This window comes from Castor canadensis, chromosome 5, assembly GCF_047511655.1.
Source record: "Castor canadensis chromosome 5, mCasCan1.hap1v2, whole genome shotgun sequence".
NCBI lineage: Eukaryota > Metazoa > Chordata > Mammalia > Rodentia > Castoridae > Castor > Castor canadensis.
Genome location: NC_133390.1, coordinates 11,259,092 through 11,277,808, shown reverse-complemented (window position 1 = coordinate 11,277,808; position 18,717 = coordinate 11,259,092). Strand labels below are relative to the sequence as shown.

Here is an 18,717-nt window from a genome sequence, read left to right as displayed (position 1 = left end):
CCCTAATGAAGGGCTTTTCTTATATAACTGCAGAAGACTAGGGACACTGAGTCATACATATAAAGCTGAGAGGTGGACTTACTAAGCATGGCACTTTCACTCACACCAGTCCAATGCAGTATACTAGTAACATCTACATCAAATTTCTTCAAGTTTCAGTCTAACTGAACATCCTCTAGACTAACAATTATCCTTTTTTTGTTTGGTTGGTTTTTTTTTTTTGACTAATAATTTTCTAAAGTGGGAACACTTCTAAAAACATATTAACTGTTATCTAAAGGTAAGAATGTTTCTTAAGGTTTTTAAAAATAACTATGACAGAAGAAACCAAAAATGAAATTATTTTTCATTTAAAGAAACGTGATTTTAAAGTGGGTTGTTAGTAACAAACAACATTGTCATCACAGACATTTTCAATTGGTATTTTGAAAAAACTGTAGTATGTCTGTTATTTCAAAATCAAAATAATGTATAATACTATTATGTCTTTTATATCATCAGTTCAAAAAATAATTCTTCTTTCTTTTGGAGACAGGGTTTCCCTATCTTGCCTAGACTGGTCTTGAACCCCTGGGCTCACTCCCAGGTTAGCCTCTCAAGTAGCCCACACCACCAGACCAGGCACAATTCTTTAAGATATAAAAAATAATTTTTATGGAAAAGATAGCATATTTTATGGCATATATACATAATGGAATACTATTCAGCTATAAAAGATGAAATCCTGCCATTTTCGACAACATGGATGGACTTGGAGGACACTATGTGAAGTAAAATAAACCAGAAAGACAAGTACTACATGATCTCACTCATGTGGAACCTAAAAAAGTCAATCTCAAAAAGTAGATTGTATACTAATGGTTACTAGAGGCTGAAGAGGGTGGGGTGATATGGGGCTTAGAGAGAAGCTCCAAGGGTTAAAAGTTACAGTCCGATGGGAGGAATAAGTTCTGATGCTCTATTGCACAATAGGATGACGATAGTCAATAATAATGTATTACATATTTCAAAATGGCTAGATGGGATTTTGAATGTCTCACCACAAAGAAATGATGAATATTTGAGGCTATGGATATGTTTAATTACCTTGATTTGATTGTAATACAACATACACATGTATGGAAACATTATATCCTATAAATTTATAAATCATTTCAATTAAAAATAAAACTGAATTGGGAATAAAGCTCAGTGGTAGAGCACTTGTCTATATGTGAGTCCTAACACACACACACACACACACACACACACACACACACACACACACAGAAAATTAAAAAGGATAACTGCATGGTTGTCAATTTTGTAGTCTAGGTTACTCTCCCCCCTTAACATCATTCGTTTAATAATTATTTGTTCTTCAAGGATGAGTAAAGCACTGTACTAAGCATTAGGGATACATATGTTACTAAGATAGTTAGATAAGGGGAGTAAGTTCTGATGGTCTTCTCAAGGAGCAAGAATACAGAAGCCTGAACATAATTCCATGTGATACAAAAACACTATACTAAGCTGGGCGGCAGTGGCTCATGCCTGTAATTCCAGCTATCCAGGAGGCAGAGATCAAGAGGATCATGGTTCAAAGCCAGTCCAGGCAAATAGTTCATGAGACCCTATCTCGAAAAAAACCTTCACAAAAAAGGGCTGGTATAGTGGCTCAAAGCATAGGCCCTGAGTTCAAAACCCAGTACAACAAGAAAAAAAAAATCCCTCTACACTAAAACTGCCATGGGAGCATTAGCACCTGATTTAGCCAGAGAGCTTCGGGAAAACTATTAACCCAATAAACAATAGCATTAAAATTCTGAAAACGAGGTTATTTTGGATAAAGTCTAAAAATCAAAAAGGTGATCCTGAAATTTATCACAGCAAGGCCTATATAAACTTTGCTCAGAAATTATCATTCCAATCTAATCATATTAGGAGGCTGGAGCCAGGCACCAGTATTTGTAAAACTCCTCAGGTGATAAAATGTACTGCCATGGTTGACAACCATTGGCTTATTGCTTAAGTCACAGCAGTGTGATTAATTTAAACTAGAGAGCCTATCAGCAGGACTCTGAAGACATACTCCTAGGCTGGATTAGTGGACATTCAGGCCCAATGGGGATGCACTGGCTGAAACCATGTTCCTTGTATTTTTACTTACAACCTATTTCTTGTACATGCTAATAATATGAAAGATAAGACTTCAGGTTCACTATCTTATGATACTTCTGGCATAAGCCAAGAAAAATGAAGTGGCAGCAACTCCTCAACCCTGTGTTGTCTACACTTGTTTGATTGTTGAAACTTTACTTTTTAAACCTAGGTCAACTAAAAACACTGCTGAAATGATAAACTTTTGGTATATGGAGACTAGGGTCAATTTCACCATTTATTCTTAAGAAAAACACCTACATACAAGAGTTTAAAGAACAACAAAACTACCATAAAAATGTTCCATCCTGTGAAATAGACTAAGTTCTACAGAAATAAAGGGGAGGTAGAAAGAACAGAAGTGAGTTGTCGTGGGTGGGGCAGATTCTCACAAAGGAAGAAGACTTATGTGGGACTGGCAGGCTTGGATTACAAAAGTAGAGAAAGGTACTGTAGCAGTCTTAGAGGAAGTCTTGAAAGCTGGAGAATTTATGATACCTTGGGAAAGCACTAAAGTGACACCAGAACTTCCTAAAAGGTGATACACCGGACAAAAAGAGTGGAGCCAAACAATGGAAGGCCTTGCTTTACAGACCGAGGAGTTTGAACTTAATCTTAGTGAAAAACAGGGCTATGCTTTGCTTGGCTTAACATAAAAACTGCTTTTAGAAGATTCTTCTGGTAGGTAAACATGCTGCTGGTTGCACTGAAGTTCATGGGACTGGGACTGCTGAAGAGTAAGAGAACATGCTAGATCTTCCAAGAACATCTTTGAAAACAGAGGCATTTAAAAATTATGAAGATTTAAAAAAAATCAATATTGTAAAATACTGATTGTACCAATATACACTTTAGTATCAATTCAAAATAAGTGCCATTTTTTTTGGGGGGGGGGGGGAAGAGCAGGCAGGAGCTCACTATGCAGCCCAGGCTGGCCTCAAACTCCTATCTCGGTCTCCTGAGTGGTGGGGTTACAAGTGTACACCACTACAACCAGCATCAAATTAATTTTATGTTATTTATGAAAAAAGTTTTGCTAGCTCTTAAATATTAATATTTTAATATTGCACAGTAGGATGCATAAGATAACGTTCTGCATATTCCATAAAGCTAGAAAGTTTTATATGTTTTCACCATAAAGAAACCATTACAATTTTCATGTTTATATGTATTGGCTAAAAAACTAAATTTCAATTTAGAAAATGTGTTTTAAGTATTACTGCAAAGTTCATAATAGGAAAAAAAAATAACATATCCAGGAGATTAAATCTACTCTTATGCTAGTTTTACAAAGGGAAGCAACATTCAAACAATTTTTGTCCTGACGGAAGTACTTATACAGCTTAAATCTAATGAAGATAAACAGAAGTAATAGTTAGGAGCTGTGGATATATTCAGTGGTATTGTATCTGGCTGTATGTATAAGGCCCTAGGTTCTATCCTCAGCACTGAAAGTAAATAAATTTGTCAAGATAATATTTTAGTATTCTTCTTCCTCAAAATGAGTATTACGCCAAAATGGATGTACTAGAGCCTTTTAAAGTCTTTATTTGGCATAAAAGAAGACTTCTGGAGGTTCTGGAAGTATGATTATCCTTAGGCTCCCTAAACTTGGGGTAAAGCAGAGCAATAATACTAAAAACTAGGGTTGGGCATGGTGGCACAAACCTATACAGCAGGCATAGGTAGGAGGACAGATATCCAAGGCAGGCCCTAGGTAAAAAATGCAAGATCCTATCAAAAAATAACTAAAGCAAAAAAGGCATGGGAGTGTTGTTCCAGTGGGTAGAGCATCTGACTAGCAAGCATGTGGCCCATGCCTATAATCCTAGCTAGTAGAAGGCGGAGATCCAGAGGATCTGGGTCAGAGAGGCCAGTTAAAGTTCACAAGACCCCATATCAACCAATAAAAGGTAAGCATGGAAGATGAGCCTGCCATCCCAGCCATGCGGAAAGCATAAATAGGAGGATCAAGGTCCAGGTTGGCACAGGTATAAATGCAAGATCCTATCCCAAAAATAACGAAAGCAAAAAGAACTCTCATGGCTCAAGTAGTAGAGTACCTGCCTAGTAAGCACAAGGCCCTAGTTCAAACCCCAATAACGCAAAAAAAAAAGAAAATCCTAAAACAATAGGTTTTTATTACACACTTTGTCACTGAAAATATGACTTCCCATTATAATTATTAGTAACTACAATTAAGGAAACAAAGCTGAGCACAGGCATGATGGCACACGCTTATAACGCCAGTACTCAGGAGGTCGAGACAAAAGGATCCTGAGTCCAGGCCAGCCTGGGCTACATAGTGAGACCATGTCTCAAAAATAAAAATAGAAATTAAAAAAGAAACATTAGAATTTAGAAAAAATAAATCAGATAACATCAACAAAAAAATGCAAGAAGCTGAAACATGTTTCACATATTTACTCCCACGTTTTTATTTAAGAATTCATTAGTATAAGTACATTTATAGTATGAAAAAGTATGCTATCCAGATTAATACTGTAGCATGTTTTTCAATTTAAACATAAAAAACATTTTGCAATAATTAAGTTCATATTGAGTACTATTTATACTTCTTTCTTAAAAGAAATATAATCCCGTATCTCTCATTTAAACCAGGTTATTATATGTACTAAAAATATTCAGACATCTTTTTTTTGTGGTGGTACCGGGGGATGAATTCAGGGCCTCATGCTTGATAGGCAGGAGCTCTACCACAAGATATGCCCCCACCTACACATATCTTATATACTTACCTTTGCTTAAGACTTTTTATTACGTCACTAACCAACATGAACATTCTATATGCAATAAGTGGCCTCACTTATTGAGTCTGGAGAAACTTTAGTGTTTAACATAGTTAAGAGCTTATATTTGTAAATACGCCTTACTGTAAAAAATTCATCAGTAAGCAAACTGAGCAAAAATTTAATAGAGAACAAGTGCTTAACACTACAAATCCTGTAAAAAAAAAAAATATATATCATATTGGAAACAACTCCTAAGGGGGTTATCTGCCTCAACCTTGTATTAAGAATGAAACTAATATTCAAATTAATCTTTTATTTTTAATTTCATCCATCTGACACTAAGTTATCCGAACCTTACAAGTCTATTTTTCCTGTGGTGCAATAAGTAGTTCTTTTCTTTAAAATCAATGAAATTTTTAAATAATATGAAATCAACCACATGCAATTCCAGAATTTGTTTATAATTCTCTTAATGAAAATATAAGGGTTTGGGCTGTAGAAATGTCTCAGTAGGTAGAGTGCTTGCCTAGAATGCTTAAGCCCCTGGGTTTGATCCCAGCAACATACACACACACACAGTGATTCAACATGAGATATTTCTCCAATATTAGATAATGCTGATAACGTCAACTATTATAACTGACCTACATGGAATTCTGTTCAACATGGTAACAACGTCAAGCAAGCCATTGTATGGATTTATGTGACAGCACATAAACTGCAACAGTATTTTTTTGAAAAAAACACACACTTTTAGAAGCAGAAGAACACAAGAAAACAAAACCCTGTATCCAAAATCTGCACCTCCCTGCATCCCTCCAACAAAAAAAATTGTAATAAAGTTTACAGAAAAATAAGGTTTGATTAAAAGGAAATAAAGCATAATCTGGCAGATGAAATTCATTGAAAGGGTTGTCAGTGAAAGAACTATTGTAAAACAGAACCTCTGACCATGTAGGCTGTAAGATGACTTACAGAGCACAGCCACAGCCCCAGACTCGAACATGAGACATTCTTCCTTGTGCCTAGTTTCCACTATGAGGCTGAAAGGTGGGGGATCCAATTTGTGATAGATCCGAAATCCTTTGCTGAACGCCATTCTCCTTTCTTCAGAAGCAGCCCTGCGAAAAGCAAGCAAAGCAAATGAAGCTGAGGCTTCCTTCTGCTGCAAGGACTGCAAGGCATCCAGAAGTCCCTCCCTGACAGGTTTTGACGGGAGTGGGGGGTGGGGAGGAGCGGGGGGGGGGGGGTGCGGGGAAGGGGGTGGGGAACTCAGGGTGAATGGTTTATTCCAAAAGATAAGTCGTCACTAAATTTTACCAAAATCCAAAAGGAAAAGCTACCAATTTTAGGGCAAGGCAAGACTAGGATTTAGCACTGTTAAATCCAGGTTTGGTGAAGATGAATTTCCCATTTATGTGTTACCGAAAGGAAAAACAAAATTGAGCGTATCTACGGGGCTGTTTATCAGCTTCCTGCTTCAAGATTTGTCACTAAGCTGAAAGGGAAGTGATTGGGAAACTTCAGGCTGATCCTTGGAGGGAAAGGAGGGGAAGTGGGTGGAAAGGTTAACAAGGTTGGTTCAAAGCTCCTTAGGGGGCCGGAGGAGGGAACAGGATTATCCGACACCGCAGGCTTCCCCAGGGCGGCAGCGAGGGGTAAGGGAAGCAACACAGGCCACCGCGGGGACTGCAGTGGAGCCCAACCATAAGAATGGACACCCAGGGAGTCACGACTCGGGGCACGGACCCACGGGGTTCCTGGAGGTCCTGGGCAGTCGACTGCCGGAGCAATCGGCTCCTATACACGCGGATGGAGGCGCGGAGCACCCAACGTCTTCATTATGAGCCAGATGGATGCCCCGGAGCCCAGACTGATTCGGTGCCTTTCCCGCCCGCAGGCTGACAGCCGCTGTCACCAAAGCCCCCGGCCCGACGCGACGCAACGCAACCCCGCGGTCCTCTCACTACCCCATCCGCTTTTCCGGCCCCAGGCTGCCCGCAGCCGCCCCTCACCGCTTCCACGGAGGCTGCGGCAGCGGAGACTGCCTGGGGAAGCGTCCGCAACCCGCCCGGCCGCCGGTGGGTCTGGCCGCAGCCGCTCCCCGCCCCTCGCCGACTAGCTTACCTCTTCCTCCGGCTCCTCCTCCTCCTTCTCCCGCAGCCGCCGCCGCCACAGTCGCCAGCTGCGTCACTTCCGCTCCAGCAGACCCATCTCTTCCGCATTGCGCTGAGGCCGGGGGCGGAAGGACCGCCCCTGGTGGGGAAGGGGCGGGGCTTCAGGAGGAACCACGCCCCCGCCAGGCTTCCCGCCCCACCCCGGCCGGGCACTAGCCGGCTACGGCCGCCTCCACCTGCAGCGACCTTCTTTCGGGTGGCAAGTTCCCCAGTCCGCAGCCGCAAGGTCTCACCGCTGGGGATGCCGGGAGAGGAGGATACGACCTCCTAGGCCCCTCGCGTGGGTTCTTCAGAGCTCAACAGCCCTCCTCTCGGGCTCCAGGGAGGGACTCCCGGTAGAGATCTGGGGGCTGGGTATTGTTACGTGCCCAATTTGGGCGGGAGGACCACCTCCTGCCGCCTCCACCGCCAGACGGGCGAGGGGGAGGGCTCGGCAAAGTCAGCACGCCGCGCCAACCAGGTGGCGCCCGGAGAGCTGTCCATGGTGCCTCCTAGCGAGCAGCACCGAGTTGTTATTGTAAGCGCCCTAGGAAGGAAAACTAAGGCGTACTCTGGAGATACTCTGGTTCGCTACCTGTTTTTGTGTTTTCTTTCGCTGTCAGGAGTACTGTGAAAGAGTGCTCAACTGTATATACCATCAAAAGTGAGACCACCAACCAGGAGCTCAGAACATGGCTGTACTGAGGCCAAGGCCACTACAGCTGTCAACCAATGAGGAACAGCATTTGCTAGGCATGGAATTTTGTAGCTAAACCATCATACCCTTGCATCTCATCCTCATGCATCAACAAATCATTCCTGGGTATGATTTGTGTCTCACTGGCCTATCCTGTTTCGATTTAATAGACTTAAAATAAGAAAAGGAAGTTGAACCCAACAGGGCAGGAAGGAACTGAAAACGTGAAGAACCCAGCACTGAGATAGTGTTTCCACGTCCCTTTGATTTTTCTTTTCTTCTTCCCCTTCTTGCTGTTATTTTGTCAGCAAAAACAGAATTTAACTTCGGTATGTTGCATAAAACCATTTCCCCCTCCAGGCTCTATCATGAGACTTAACATTTCTCCTTTTGGAGAGGATAGACCCACCCGGGCTTCAGGATGCTAAAATACATTAGAAAAGAAGTCTCTGACACTTGGATTTAGTTCGGAGAACTACAGATTTCTCTTTTAGTAATCTTTAAAAAAACAGAAAACTAGTGCTTTATTAAACTAATAATTACAATAGTCTACTGGACTCTGGTTATTCATTTTCCTTCCCTTAAGAGTCATTTCCAATTGGGAACTAAAAGGGGGTGAGAATGTATTTGCCTTTTCAAGCACAATGCCTCTATAACGCTGATACATCAAAAAAAAAGGATAAGGCTTCAGAAGACATGTTAGTGCATTGCACTGCCTGGGAAGTACCTTTTATGACAACTGAATTCACAGTGCCAAGTGGAGTTGAGATCTGAATCCAAACTTGCTTATTCCAAAATCAAAGGCTTTCCACCATGCTACACTAGAAACCCCTCTTTCTCCGAGTGGGAAAATCATAGGCTCTTTTGAAGCAAGTGTTCTGCCTATTCCTGGTTCACTGTGACTTTGTATTAAGGGAGGGTGAGGTCAAAACTTCTGGGTTGGAATTAGTGCTTCTTTCCCCAATTTAAACTGAAGGGCAGCAGGACTCATTCTTAGAGATGTTAGGTCAGCTTTTCCAAAATACTTTCAAGACAGATAATTTTAGTCATGAAATAAACATGTCTGGGGTTTGAAAAACATAAAAGGCAACTATATGTTTCTTCTTTTTCTTGTCTCTTTCCTATACATTTTGTTGTAATTGCTGCAGCATTTGAAAACAGCTGCACAAATTGATCAACATGAAGTGTCTTTAGGGTGGGTTGAATTAAAATACAAGTTAAGTGGCATACACAGACTTCCTAGTGAGATCCTAAAGGAATGCAGAAAGAAGCCAACACTCTCTTGACCTTGAAACTGAGTAACTCTTTCTATGTACAATTACCTTCTCGCCAAAAACGATATTCACATCTTATTGCTTCAAGCCTGTGATTTAGGTAGAAGAAAGTCTTTACAGAAATGATTGGGTTAAGGATCTTGAGATTACTTTATTTACTTTTTTGGCAGTACTGCGGTTTGAACTGAGGGCTCACGCTTGGATCCTAAATGCAATCACAAGTATTCTGATAAAAAGAAAGAAATAGGGAAATGAGACACTCAGAGAGGAACAATGTGAAGACACGTGCAGAAATAAGCCAAGGAATACCAGCAGCCATCAGAAGCTGGAAGAGGTGGTGAAGGATTTAATTCTGCTGACACAGGATTTCCAACTTCTGGCCTCTACAACTCTGTGACAGAATAAATTTCTGTTTTAAGCCACCAAACCAACTTAAGCTACTACGCTACAGCAAATGAGAATCCCCTTCATAAGAAGTAGCGTCCTTTAGTAACTTTACGATTAAAACTTTCTGGTTGAGATATGAATACCACTTGTTTTATATACAGTTCTATGTCAAATTCGCCTTGCAGCAGAGTTCAAAGCTATTCCTTAAACCCCAGGAGCCTGTCAGATTTCATAGGATAAAAACAAGTCTTAAAGAGTTTACTGTAAGAGTTTTTAAAACCAGATATAGAAAAGAGCAATCATTTAATGGGTTTGGAAACACTAGTTTAAGGTCCATATACATATGCATGTTATTTTCTTCCACTGAAGTTGAGAGCATTCTGACTTTAATTCTATGTAGAAAACTAAGATAGAACAAAAAAAAAAGTCATAAGCAGTGTAACTAGGGTAAAAATCAAATTGACAGAGCAAACAAAGCATACACTGTTCTAAATATTATTTAGAAACAGGTAAATGCTATTTGCCTTGATCAAGGATACATATGAAACAGTAGTCTCACTATATTAGCATCATTTGAAATGCTCTAAAATTAGTCACCAGCAAAATACAACAGAGAATATATTTAAAAATTAATTTAATGCTTAGCTAAAGCTTAATTACATATATAATTATCAAACAATAGTCATTAATTTCCAAAAAGTTCCTCTTTTGAAAATCACAGAATCAGAAAGCATAAACTTTAAAACAAGTTCTCTGAATTTTACAATGTGATATAAACATTATAGAAGACCATGGGTATTAAACTGCCTGGGTGTGGCTTAGTCAGCAAGGCGTATTCTTTATTGCATATATAACTCACATACGTGGGATTTTAAATATAATGATAAGACTACTAAAATTCAAATGCATGTATGTGTAATCTGGGCAGGGAGTAAAAAAATAAATGAGACAAGACAGTTTAAACCATGCAGTTAGGTTATGGGCTTATTAAACTTCTATGCTCCATCTGACACTACCTTGCATATATTATTTAGCGTTCACGTTAAACCAACATTTGTCTGTGATGCTGATTCAAGGAGAAAAGGTCAACATTCACTCAATGATGTCCAAAACTCAACTCTCATTTTAAGGCAGCACAGCTACAGTGACAGCAACACTAACCAAAGGGGGATAAACATTTATTTAGTCTCTTACCAGCCCTTTTGTTGCAACAATGTAGTAATTTCCCTAAGACAATTTGCTACTGGATAATTTTCTGTTAAAAGGATTCCTCTGTAGAAAAACACCGCAAATTTCCAGTGTGAAGGTCCATGGTGATATAAATATATATATATATATGCATAATTACATAATTTACACTGCACACATTGTTTGTTGAGGACAGTTAAATGAGAGGGCTAATTTGAATGACCATATAAAATACTTCTGTAAACAAAGTATGACAGGCAGTAAGGAAACCATGAATAGACTTGTAGAAATAATCTGAATTCCTTTCATTCTGAAGAAATCGTATTTAAGGACACAGCATTGAATATAATATTTTTTGTATTAAAACAAGAAACCGTACTTTACAGTTTAAGAAACTTTACATATATACAAAATTTATACACTGGGAATGGTATTAAAGCAAATAGGCTTTCCAGTCTCATAGATCTATTTTCCTTCAATCAAAGACTTAAATTCTTTTACATTATGGTCACTTGCAACAGACATAGCATGATCCAAGGCTCGAACACTTGCTAGAAGTTTTACAATCTGTTTTATGTTTTCCCTAAAAGAGAAAAAATTGTAGTAATATCTCAGTACATTTGAAAGGAAATTTGTTTTTTAGGACCATTCTAGAGATTATCCAAATCAAAGATATGCAAGTTATAGCATGTAAAAAAAATTCTGATTATTTGTTCGTATAAAATGAAACTTGTAAATGTTTTAAATAACTGGCCAAAGACAAGGAACCCATTTTTAAAACAGAAACAAAACAATTTCATTTGGATCAACGATTTTCATCAATAACTAGAAAGAAAAGAAAGCAATCTGTTCCAAACTCTGGTAGAGCCCTGTGCCCCTTTCCTTTTGAAACCAGAGTCCCAGCTCTTTTGAAGTATATCAGTAGCACAAAATTGTCTGTCTTCGTCATCAATCAATCAAGATCCTGCCCAATTTCTATTCCTCCGAAGTTCACTTTCAACTAAAGCGTAACCTTGCTTGCTTTATCTTCCCAGCTAGAATTCATCTACCTACCTTATGATGAGAGAGAAACCCTCAAATTTTGGCAACATGGGAATTATGTAAAAGGTTGGTAAACACAGATCATCCAGCCTCGCTCCAGAGCTCTGCTCAGTAAGTGGAACCTGAGAATCTGCATTTCTAACAAGCTCCTAGGTGGTGCTGATGCTGCAGGTCCAGGAAGCACACTTATAGAATAACTGTTTCAACATTTAGTTTGAACCTCTTGTGAGAAACAACAGACAGTGTGGTGTCATTGTTTCATGTCCTCTATAAAAACTGAGTAATAAGCATCTTTCAGGGAAGGATTATGACCCATAAAACTCTGCAATCCATATGGAACCTACATTATGTGCATTGCACAGAGCAGGTGCTTAAATAACTGTTGAAGTTCTTTTCTACAGAAAACCAAATACCACTTATTTATAATTAGCTCCTAAACAAAAACACTACTAAGTATATGTAAATTGAGGCTTAAAAAAGTGATAGGCATTATCTAGTAAAAACAACAACAAACAGCCACACTAAGAAAAAATATTAGTGCCAACAAATAACAAACGCCAAAATGACACGCAGTAAAAATAAAATTAAACTACAAACTATCATCAACTACCTGAGAATTTCACTATTACAAAGCTTAACTATCCACTCTTAATTTTATCATGCAAGATAGCATATTTTCTTGCTAGAGAGCAAGGTTCTTTTTTTTAAGAAGGGGAATAAGGACATGAAAGTTTTCTTAGAGCTATTCTTACATAATCTAAAGAAAACGGGAACTGGAACAATACATGAAATAAAAATGTAAAAAAAAAATTCACACTGTACTATTTATACTGTTTATGTTGGACACTTATCCCCAAATTATACAAACATTTACAATATTAATGTCCATGGAAAGGAAAATAGTTCACTCACCTTCCTAGCAATTATAACAATTAGATGTAAGCTGTTCCCCAAAAAATCATGAGATGACTTTTACTCCAAGAAAGGGATAAAGAAAAACTAACGATGGAGCATGAAGGCTCCAAAGTTGGGATGTAACTTCAATGCACTGTGGGTTTAAATGATCATCTTTTGGGGGAGTGAGGGGTGGGGTTTGGGACAGGGTCTCACCCCCAACGTAGCTCAGGCTGGCCTCTAACTCCCAATTCTACTTCCTCCACCTCCCAAAGGCTGGGATAAATGACCATCTTCTTCAGAGTTAAAATCAATATAATGCATCTCAAAGGACCAAAGTTTCCAATTCTTACTGAGAAGACACAGAAAACAGTACTATATTCATTCGCAGGGGCTGGCCCTCACAGTTAAGTCCTTCCCTAATAATCTTCACAATTTTAACAAAGTGAAAAATGACTAAAACTGCAAAAATAAAATAATTATGTATATTTCTGATAGGCTTACAACACCAGGTGAACGTAAGTAAAAATGACTCTACTTGAAACATTTAAATAATACTGACAACTAAAGAAACTTGAGATTACCATTTCATTAAGTAATCATAAAAAAATTACCTTGCATTTCTTTTTTCCACATCAGAGCACCCAATACTATTCCTGTAAATTGTATCTGCTAAATGTACAAGGTATCGGCAAAAGTTTTCTAACTGAGAAATAGTTCTTTCTCCTTTCAGATTCATGAACCACTGTTTAGGGAAACAATTGATTACCTATGTAGAAGAAAGACATAAAATAAAATAGAATAAATGAAAATATCTAAAAGTTGAGTAAATAAAATAAAATAAATAAAAGTTGAATAAATGACTATTATAGTCATTTATTCTCAAAGACATTTTAAAAAACTGATTTCCTACATTAACTACACCAATATTCCTGAATTTCAATATTCCTTAATTTGTATTTCAACCAATGAGTTAGGTACTCAAAGCAAAAGGTAAGTAATATGTCTGATATGTAAGTAAATTAGGGACATAAAATTGATAACCAATTGCTGCAATTTTCAGCCTTCCAAGATGCTCTAAACAAACTGATTTCTCCTTCATGAGCAGCTTTTGGTGTAAAAACATGTGTATAAATACGGAACTGCAGTCCCTTCCTCTCCTGAACAATTTAATGAGTGGCATCCATGCTGGTATTGGGAACCGAGCTGGCCCAAGGTAAAGCTCCCTTTGGAGCATCCATACCAGATGTGCACCAAGGGGTGAGGAACTTAGCAGCGATCATGGCAGCCTGGCATACAGTGCCAAGGCTTAAGAAGGGTGAGCCTCATTTCCAGTATGGGCGGTCAGAGTTCAGATAGGAAAAGAAGGCTCACCACTACAAGAACCCAGGAGTCAGAGCAATGACTGATTCCAGGGCTGGGGCAAGAGCAAGTACACAATGAGCCAAAACATAGATATTAGAAAGAAGGTACTCCCCCTTAAAATGAGGGAACATGTCAAAAGGACATAGAAGTCAATTTTAAGGGACTCTCATTCAGGAAATCTGGGACAATTTCTCCCAAAGATTCCTAACTTGAATCTAATCGACAGAATAACCCAAACTGAAGGACAGTATGCAATAACTGGCCTATCTTCAAAAGTAACAAGGCTATGAAGGTTCTTCTAGATTAAAGGAAACTAAAAAGACTTTGATAATTAAACATAATGCATGATCTAGGGATTTCTTTTGCCAGTGAAGGGTATGTTGGCATAAATGACAAAATGTACATTGGGAGGGATTCCCAAGGATTAACACTAATATATTAATGTTAATTTTCTGGTGCTAATGTTTACATGATAATCGTGTAGCCTAGTATCTGTGCTTGTATAAAATATAAACAATGTGTTTGAGGGTGGCTAGACATCATGTCAGAGACTTATACTGATTGGTTCAAGTGAAAAAAACTTTGTCCTACTTCTTGCAAGTTTTCATTAATTTTGTGATTTGTTCAAAAACATATTTTTTAATTTATCAAATTGGGTAGCTCATGTAAGTAGAAAACAAAGGTATTATTTCTTAAAGTTATTCAGCAATAATCAATAGTATTCAACTATGAAAAAATTACCTCAAAATGAAAACTTTTACTAATGTCTACAAAAATTTTGATGTATACATACATACATAACATTTTATATATATTCAAGTAAAAAAATACTTCCAGGGGTTAGGAACTCCCTGGTTAGGTAAACTCACGTCAACCTAACACCACATTGAATAAACAAAGGGAATTTTCATGAAATTCTCATTTCCCTTTCCAAATAAAGAAAACAATACATTTTAATTTACGTGCTTTACACACTACAACATGTCATTTAACTCACATTTTGGGCCTTTTTGATGCTATCATCTCCGTATTCTGAATTCTGAAAGGCCATGAGAATGTATCTATTTAATAAACCATCTATTGATAACTCCTGAAGAGTTTTATTTGAGAAAATACCATACCACTGAAGAAAGTTTCCTAATAGCTAGAAAGAAAAAAAAAAAAACCACAATGTTAAACAATTTTTTTAAAAAGTTAAATTAGTTACATAGCAAAACACTTACAATGAAGGAAGATTTCAATTTAGCTATTGGCTACTATATTGTTCAGTGCACATATGGAACATATTCCATCATCACAGAAAGTACTATTGGGCATTGCTAATTCTTAAGTTCAAAATTATGACTAAGCTAACCCCATGCCTCCCTACAAAAAAAGGATGGGAGATTCTTTTTCTGACTATGACACTGCGTGGCTAACAGATTTTACAAATAGGACTCAGTTACACCCCCTGGATATCCCAAGTTATTCAAGTTCAATACATTTAAAATAAAAGTCCTACCCCATCACACCATAAAAATTTCTAGTTCCCCACTTACTTCTCAACCAGGTAAATGGTGACACTATCCACCTGACTGCTCAGGCCAGAAGCCTGGAGGGGTCATTCTTAGCTTTTCCACCTGATTCTACCTCCATTAAACCTGTTCATCTCTCAAGTTCCCACTGCTACTCACTAAGCATCCATCTCTGTACCCTGCAGTTACTCCCCATTTAGTGATTATAAGCATGAGCTAATGAGTAGCTCACAGAAATAAACTTACAGAAAATGATTTGAGTAACTATCCAATTTTCCCAAGGACTTAAGATATCCCAAGGATACACAGCTAGCAACAACCTAGATGCATAGGAAGGGTGAGAGTTAACCACATACAATTAATGCCTCAGGGCCGAACTTATTCTTTTCTCAGAACTCCAGTTGAGAAGAACTGCTCAAATGGCAGACTGGACTAAGTTGGTTCCCATCTCTCCCACTATCAATGGAATGGCCCTGGGCAGGTTATTCTGCATCTCACTGTCCCATCTGTGGTGTGAGAATAATGGAACCTACCTCACTAAGTCATTCTGAGGATTCAACAAAATAATCTGCATAAAGGGTGTCGTATAGTGCTTGAAATATACTGACTATACAATAAACACTATTTCCTGTTTTCATTATTACTATTTTTACTTACTTCAACCCATTTTAGCATCACACAGCAAAGTAATTTTTAAAATGGCAGTTTGTTTATGTCCATTCCCTGATAAAAATCCTCCTATGACCCACATTTATATGGTCAATTTCCAACAAAGGTACAAAAGCAATCCAATGGAGGAAGGACAGACTTTGAAACAAATACTGCTAGAAGAAAGGAATCTTAATATAAGCTTATTTCTTTAATAAAAATTAACTCAAAATGGATTTAAAAAAAAATTAAATGAAAAACCTAGAACTGTGGAACTTCTAGAAGTAATAATGTAGCAGGGAGGAGGACCAGAAGAAAACAAATGAGGCCTGAGTTTTGATAAGGTGGGAGGTGTAGGGGGGGAAGGGATTTTGGCATAGCAAAGAGATAAAGCCTAAAGGATTCAAAAGTGAAGGTCACATAGCACTAGGGGTAGAAGGGAACTTAGCACCAGGCTGAAGTAGCCTATAGAATTGCATGTCACCATATATGGGTTAAAACTGGTTTTTTAATTTTATTGCCTCTGTAACCTGCTTGCAAGGGTATATAAGGTAAGAACCCTTTGTTCTTGGGGCTCAGCCTTTGGACATGAGTCCCTGGGTCTGTGCTGGCACAATAAAACATTGCTTCTGTTAACTGCCTCAGGTTCTCCTATCTCAGCTAGCAACCTCCTGCAACATTTCGAGAAAAACTTTATGACCTTATGTTGGGGAAAGACTTCTTAGGTTTATCATCTTTTTTTTTTTTTGGTGGTACTGTGGTTTGAACTTAGGGACTCATGCTCTCTAGGCAGGTGCTCTACCACTTGAGCCACTCTGCCAAACCCAAGGTTTATCATCTAAAGCATAATCCGTAACAGAATAAAATGATAAATTGAATTTTACCAAAATTAAGAACTTCTGCACGTGGAATACTTATTAAAATAACGAACAGAAAAGTCACAGACAAAAAAAAAACCTCTTTGCAAATCATTTATCTGACAAAGGACTTCACCCCAGAACACTAACCTCAATACAAAACAAACAGCCCAATTTAAAACATGAGCAAAAGATCTGAAAAGACACTTCACCAAAGAACATATACAGATAGCAAATTAGCACACAAAAGCAGGATCAACACAACTGACAATGCGCAGTATGAAAAGTGTAAGAATAACTACAATGTTCATATGCTGTGGGTTGAGAATGCAAACTGGCACAGCCACTCTGGAAAATAACTTTGCCTATTTGTTTCACTTAATTGAAATGAAGTTACACACTCAGAAAACTCTTATAGCAGCTTTATTCATAATTACCTCAAAACTGGAAACAATCCAAATTTTCCTGAACTAAAGAATGAATAAAAAACAAACAAAACAAACTAACTCTGGCATATCCATCCACCTTATGATGGAGTATTACTCAACAATAAAAAAGCAGTGAACTAATGATAATATACAATAAAATGAATCTCTAATGCATTGTATTAAGTGAAAAAAGCCAGACTCAAAAGGATCTCTATTAGATAATTCCATTGATAAGACATTCTTTTAAAGAAAACCACAGGACATTAACAAATTGGGAGGGAACCAGGGGTCAGGGAAGAGCTTGACTACAAAGGGGATTTTTTTGGGGACACTGGAAGTATAATACATCTTTCATTTTGGTAACAATGACATGATTGTATTCATTCATAGGAACTCACAGGACTCTACACTAAAAAGAGAGAATGTATGTAATTATATGGAAAAGAGGAAGGAAGAGAGGGAGGGAAAGAAGAAAAGAAAGAATGAGTCCAGTGGCTTCCTACAATGTTTAGTATATATGTTAATTTTTCTCATGACCAAATAAGACTTCTCATCACCTCCCTAACTCTGACCATGCAGTATTCCTTCAGCTTGTTCTCCTTCACCTCAGGTCCAAGTCCTATTTAATTCCTCTGGTCTTATAACCTAAATATCACTTCCTCTGGATAGAAGAGGATCTCCTATGACTGGCTAGTCAAGGTCTTAGTGCCCACTGAAGCTCCCATTACTACTTTGAATTTCCCCCTTCACATGAGAACTCCATTTCTATCTCATTCAGTACTAGATCCCTGAAACTCAGAAGGGAACTTGAATAAATTAGCTGAAGCCTTAGTTAGGCAATTTGTTGGGTAGCTTGAGCCTTCCTTTGAAACTCAGAATTCATTTTCTCCTGTGGAAATATCAAACTTGAGTGAACTGTTGGAATAAAATTAGCTTGTAAAGTACAACTTTTTGTATACATAGATAAATACAAAGCTATGGAATTGAAAAAAATAAAACTGTTTCCAAAATATATGAAGTTAAACAAAAGCTGAAGTCTTTTAAATAGCCTATGGATACATACCTTAACGGAAGACCAAAACTGTCGTTGAAAAAACAAGTAAGGTCCAGAATTTTTATTTTCTAAGACACTAAGTAAAAAAAAGAAAAACATGCCATGATCAAATATTTCATGCATAAGTACCATATAAACAAAACTCTCTACAAGTAAAATAGGTCAACAAAAGAATTAAGTACAGAGATGGTTGTACAGTTCAGTGGTAGGCATTCCTAACATGCTCTAGTGTTAATCTTCAAAATCAACACACACACACAAGCATAAGAATTAAGTAATGTTTCAAACAATTATATTCTAGAAAATAGTATGTTTAAAAACC

The 18,717-nt window shown here is 37.9% G+C and overlaps 2 protein-coding genes across 21 annotated transcripts in view; both read right to left on the bottom strand.

Annotated features, from left to right (window-relative positions):
* The window catches only part of Synj1 (synaptojanin 1), a 95,770-nt gene extending 88,347 nt beyond the window's left edge, over nt 1-7,423 (bottom strand). For 4 of the 19 annotated variants that reach the window (XM_020165706.2, XM_074072787.1, XM_074072790.1 and 1 more), the window contains exons 1-2: nt 7,020-7,421; nt 5,868-6,013 (exon numbers count right to left, since the gene is read on the bottom strand). In XM_020165706.2, the coding sequence (XP_020021295.2) occupies nt 5,868-6,013; nt 7,020-7,117 (244 nt within the window). In that variant the 5' untranslated portion in view covers nt 7,118-7,421. Of the gene's footprint in view, nt 1-5,867; nt 6,014-7,019 lie in introns of all 19 variants that reach the window. The other 15 variants (XM_074072792.1, XM_074072797.1, XM_074072800.1 and 12 more) reach the window with 5 other exon arrangements.
* Nucleotides 7,424-10,023: 2,600 nt separating this feature from the next.
* The window catches only part of Paxbp1 (PAX3 and PAX7 binding protein 1), a 32,455-nt gene continuing 23,761 nt past the window's right edge, over nt 10,024-18,717 (bottom strand). Inside the window, exons 15-18 of one of the 2 annotated variants that reach the window (XM_020165701.2) lie at nt 18,405-18,471; nt 14,892-15,038; nt 13,144-13,298; nt 10,024-11,177 (exon numbers count right to left, since the gene is read on the bottom strand). In XM_020165701.2, coding sequence (XP_020021290.1) covers nt 11,060-11,177; nt 13,144-13,298; nt 14,892-15,038; nt 18,405-18,471 — 487 coding nt within the window. In that variant the 3' untranslated portion in view covers nt 10,024-11,059. Of the gene's footprint in view, nt 11,178-13,143; nt 13,299-14,889; nt 15,039-15,654; nt 15,729-18,404; nt 18,472-18,717 lie in introns of those variants that run through there. The other variant, XM_074072802.1, reaches the window with a different exon arrangement.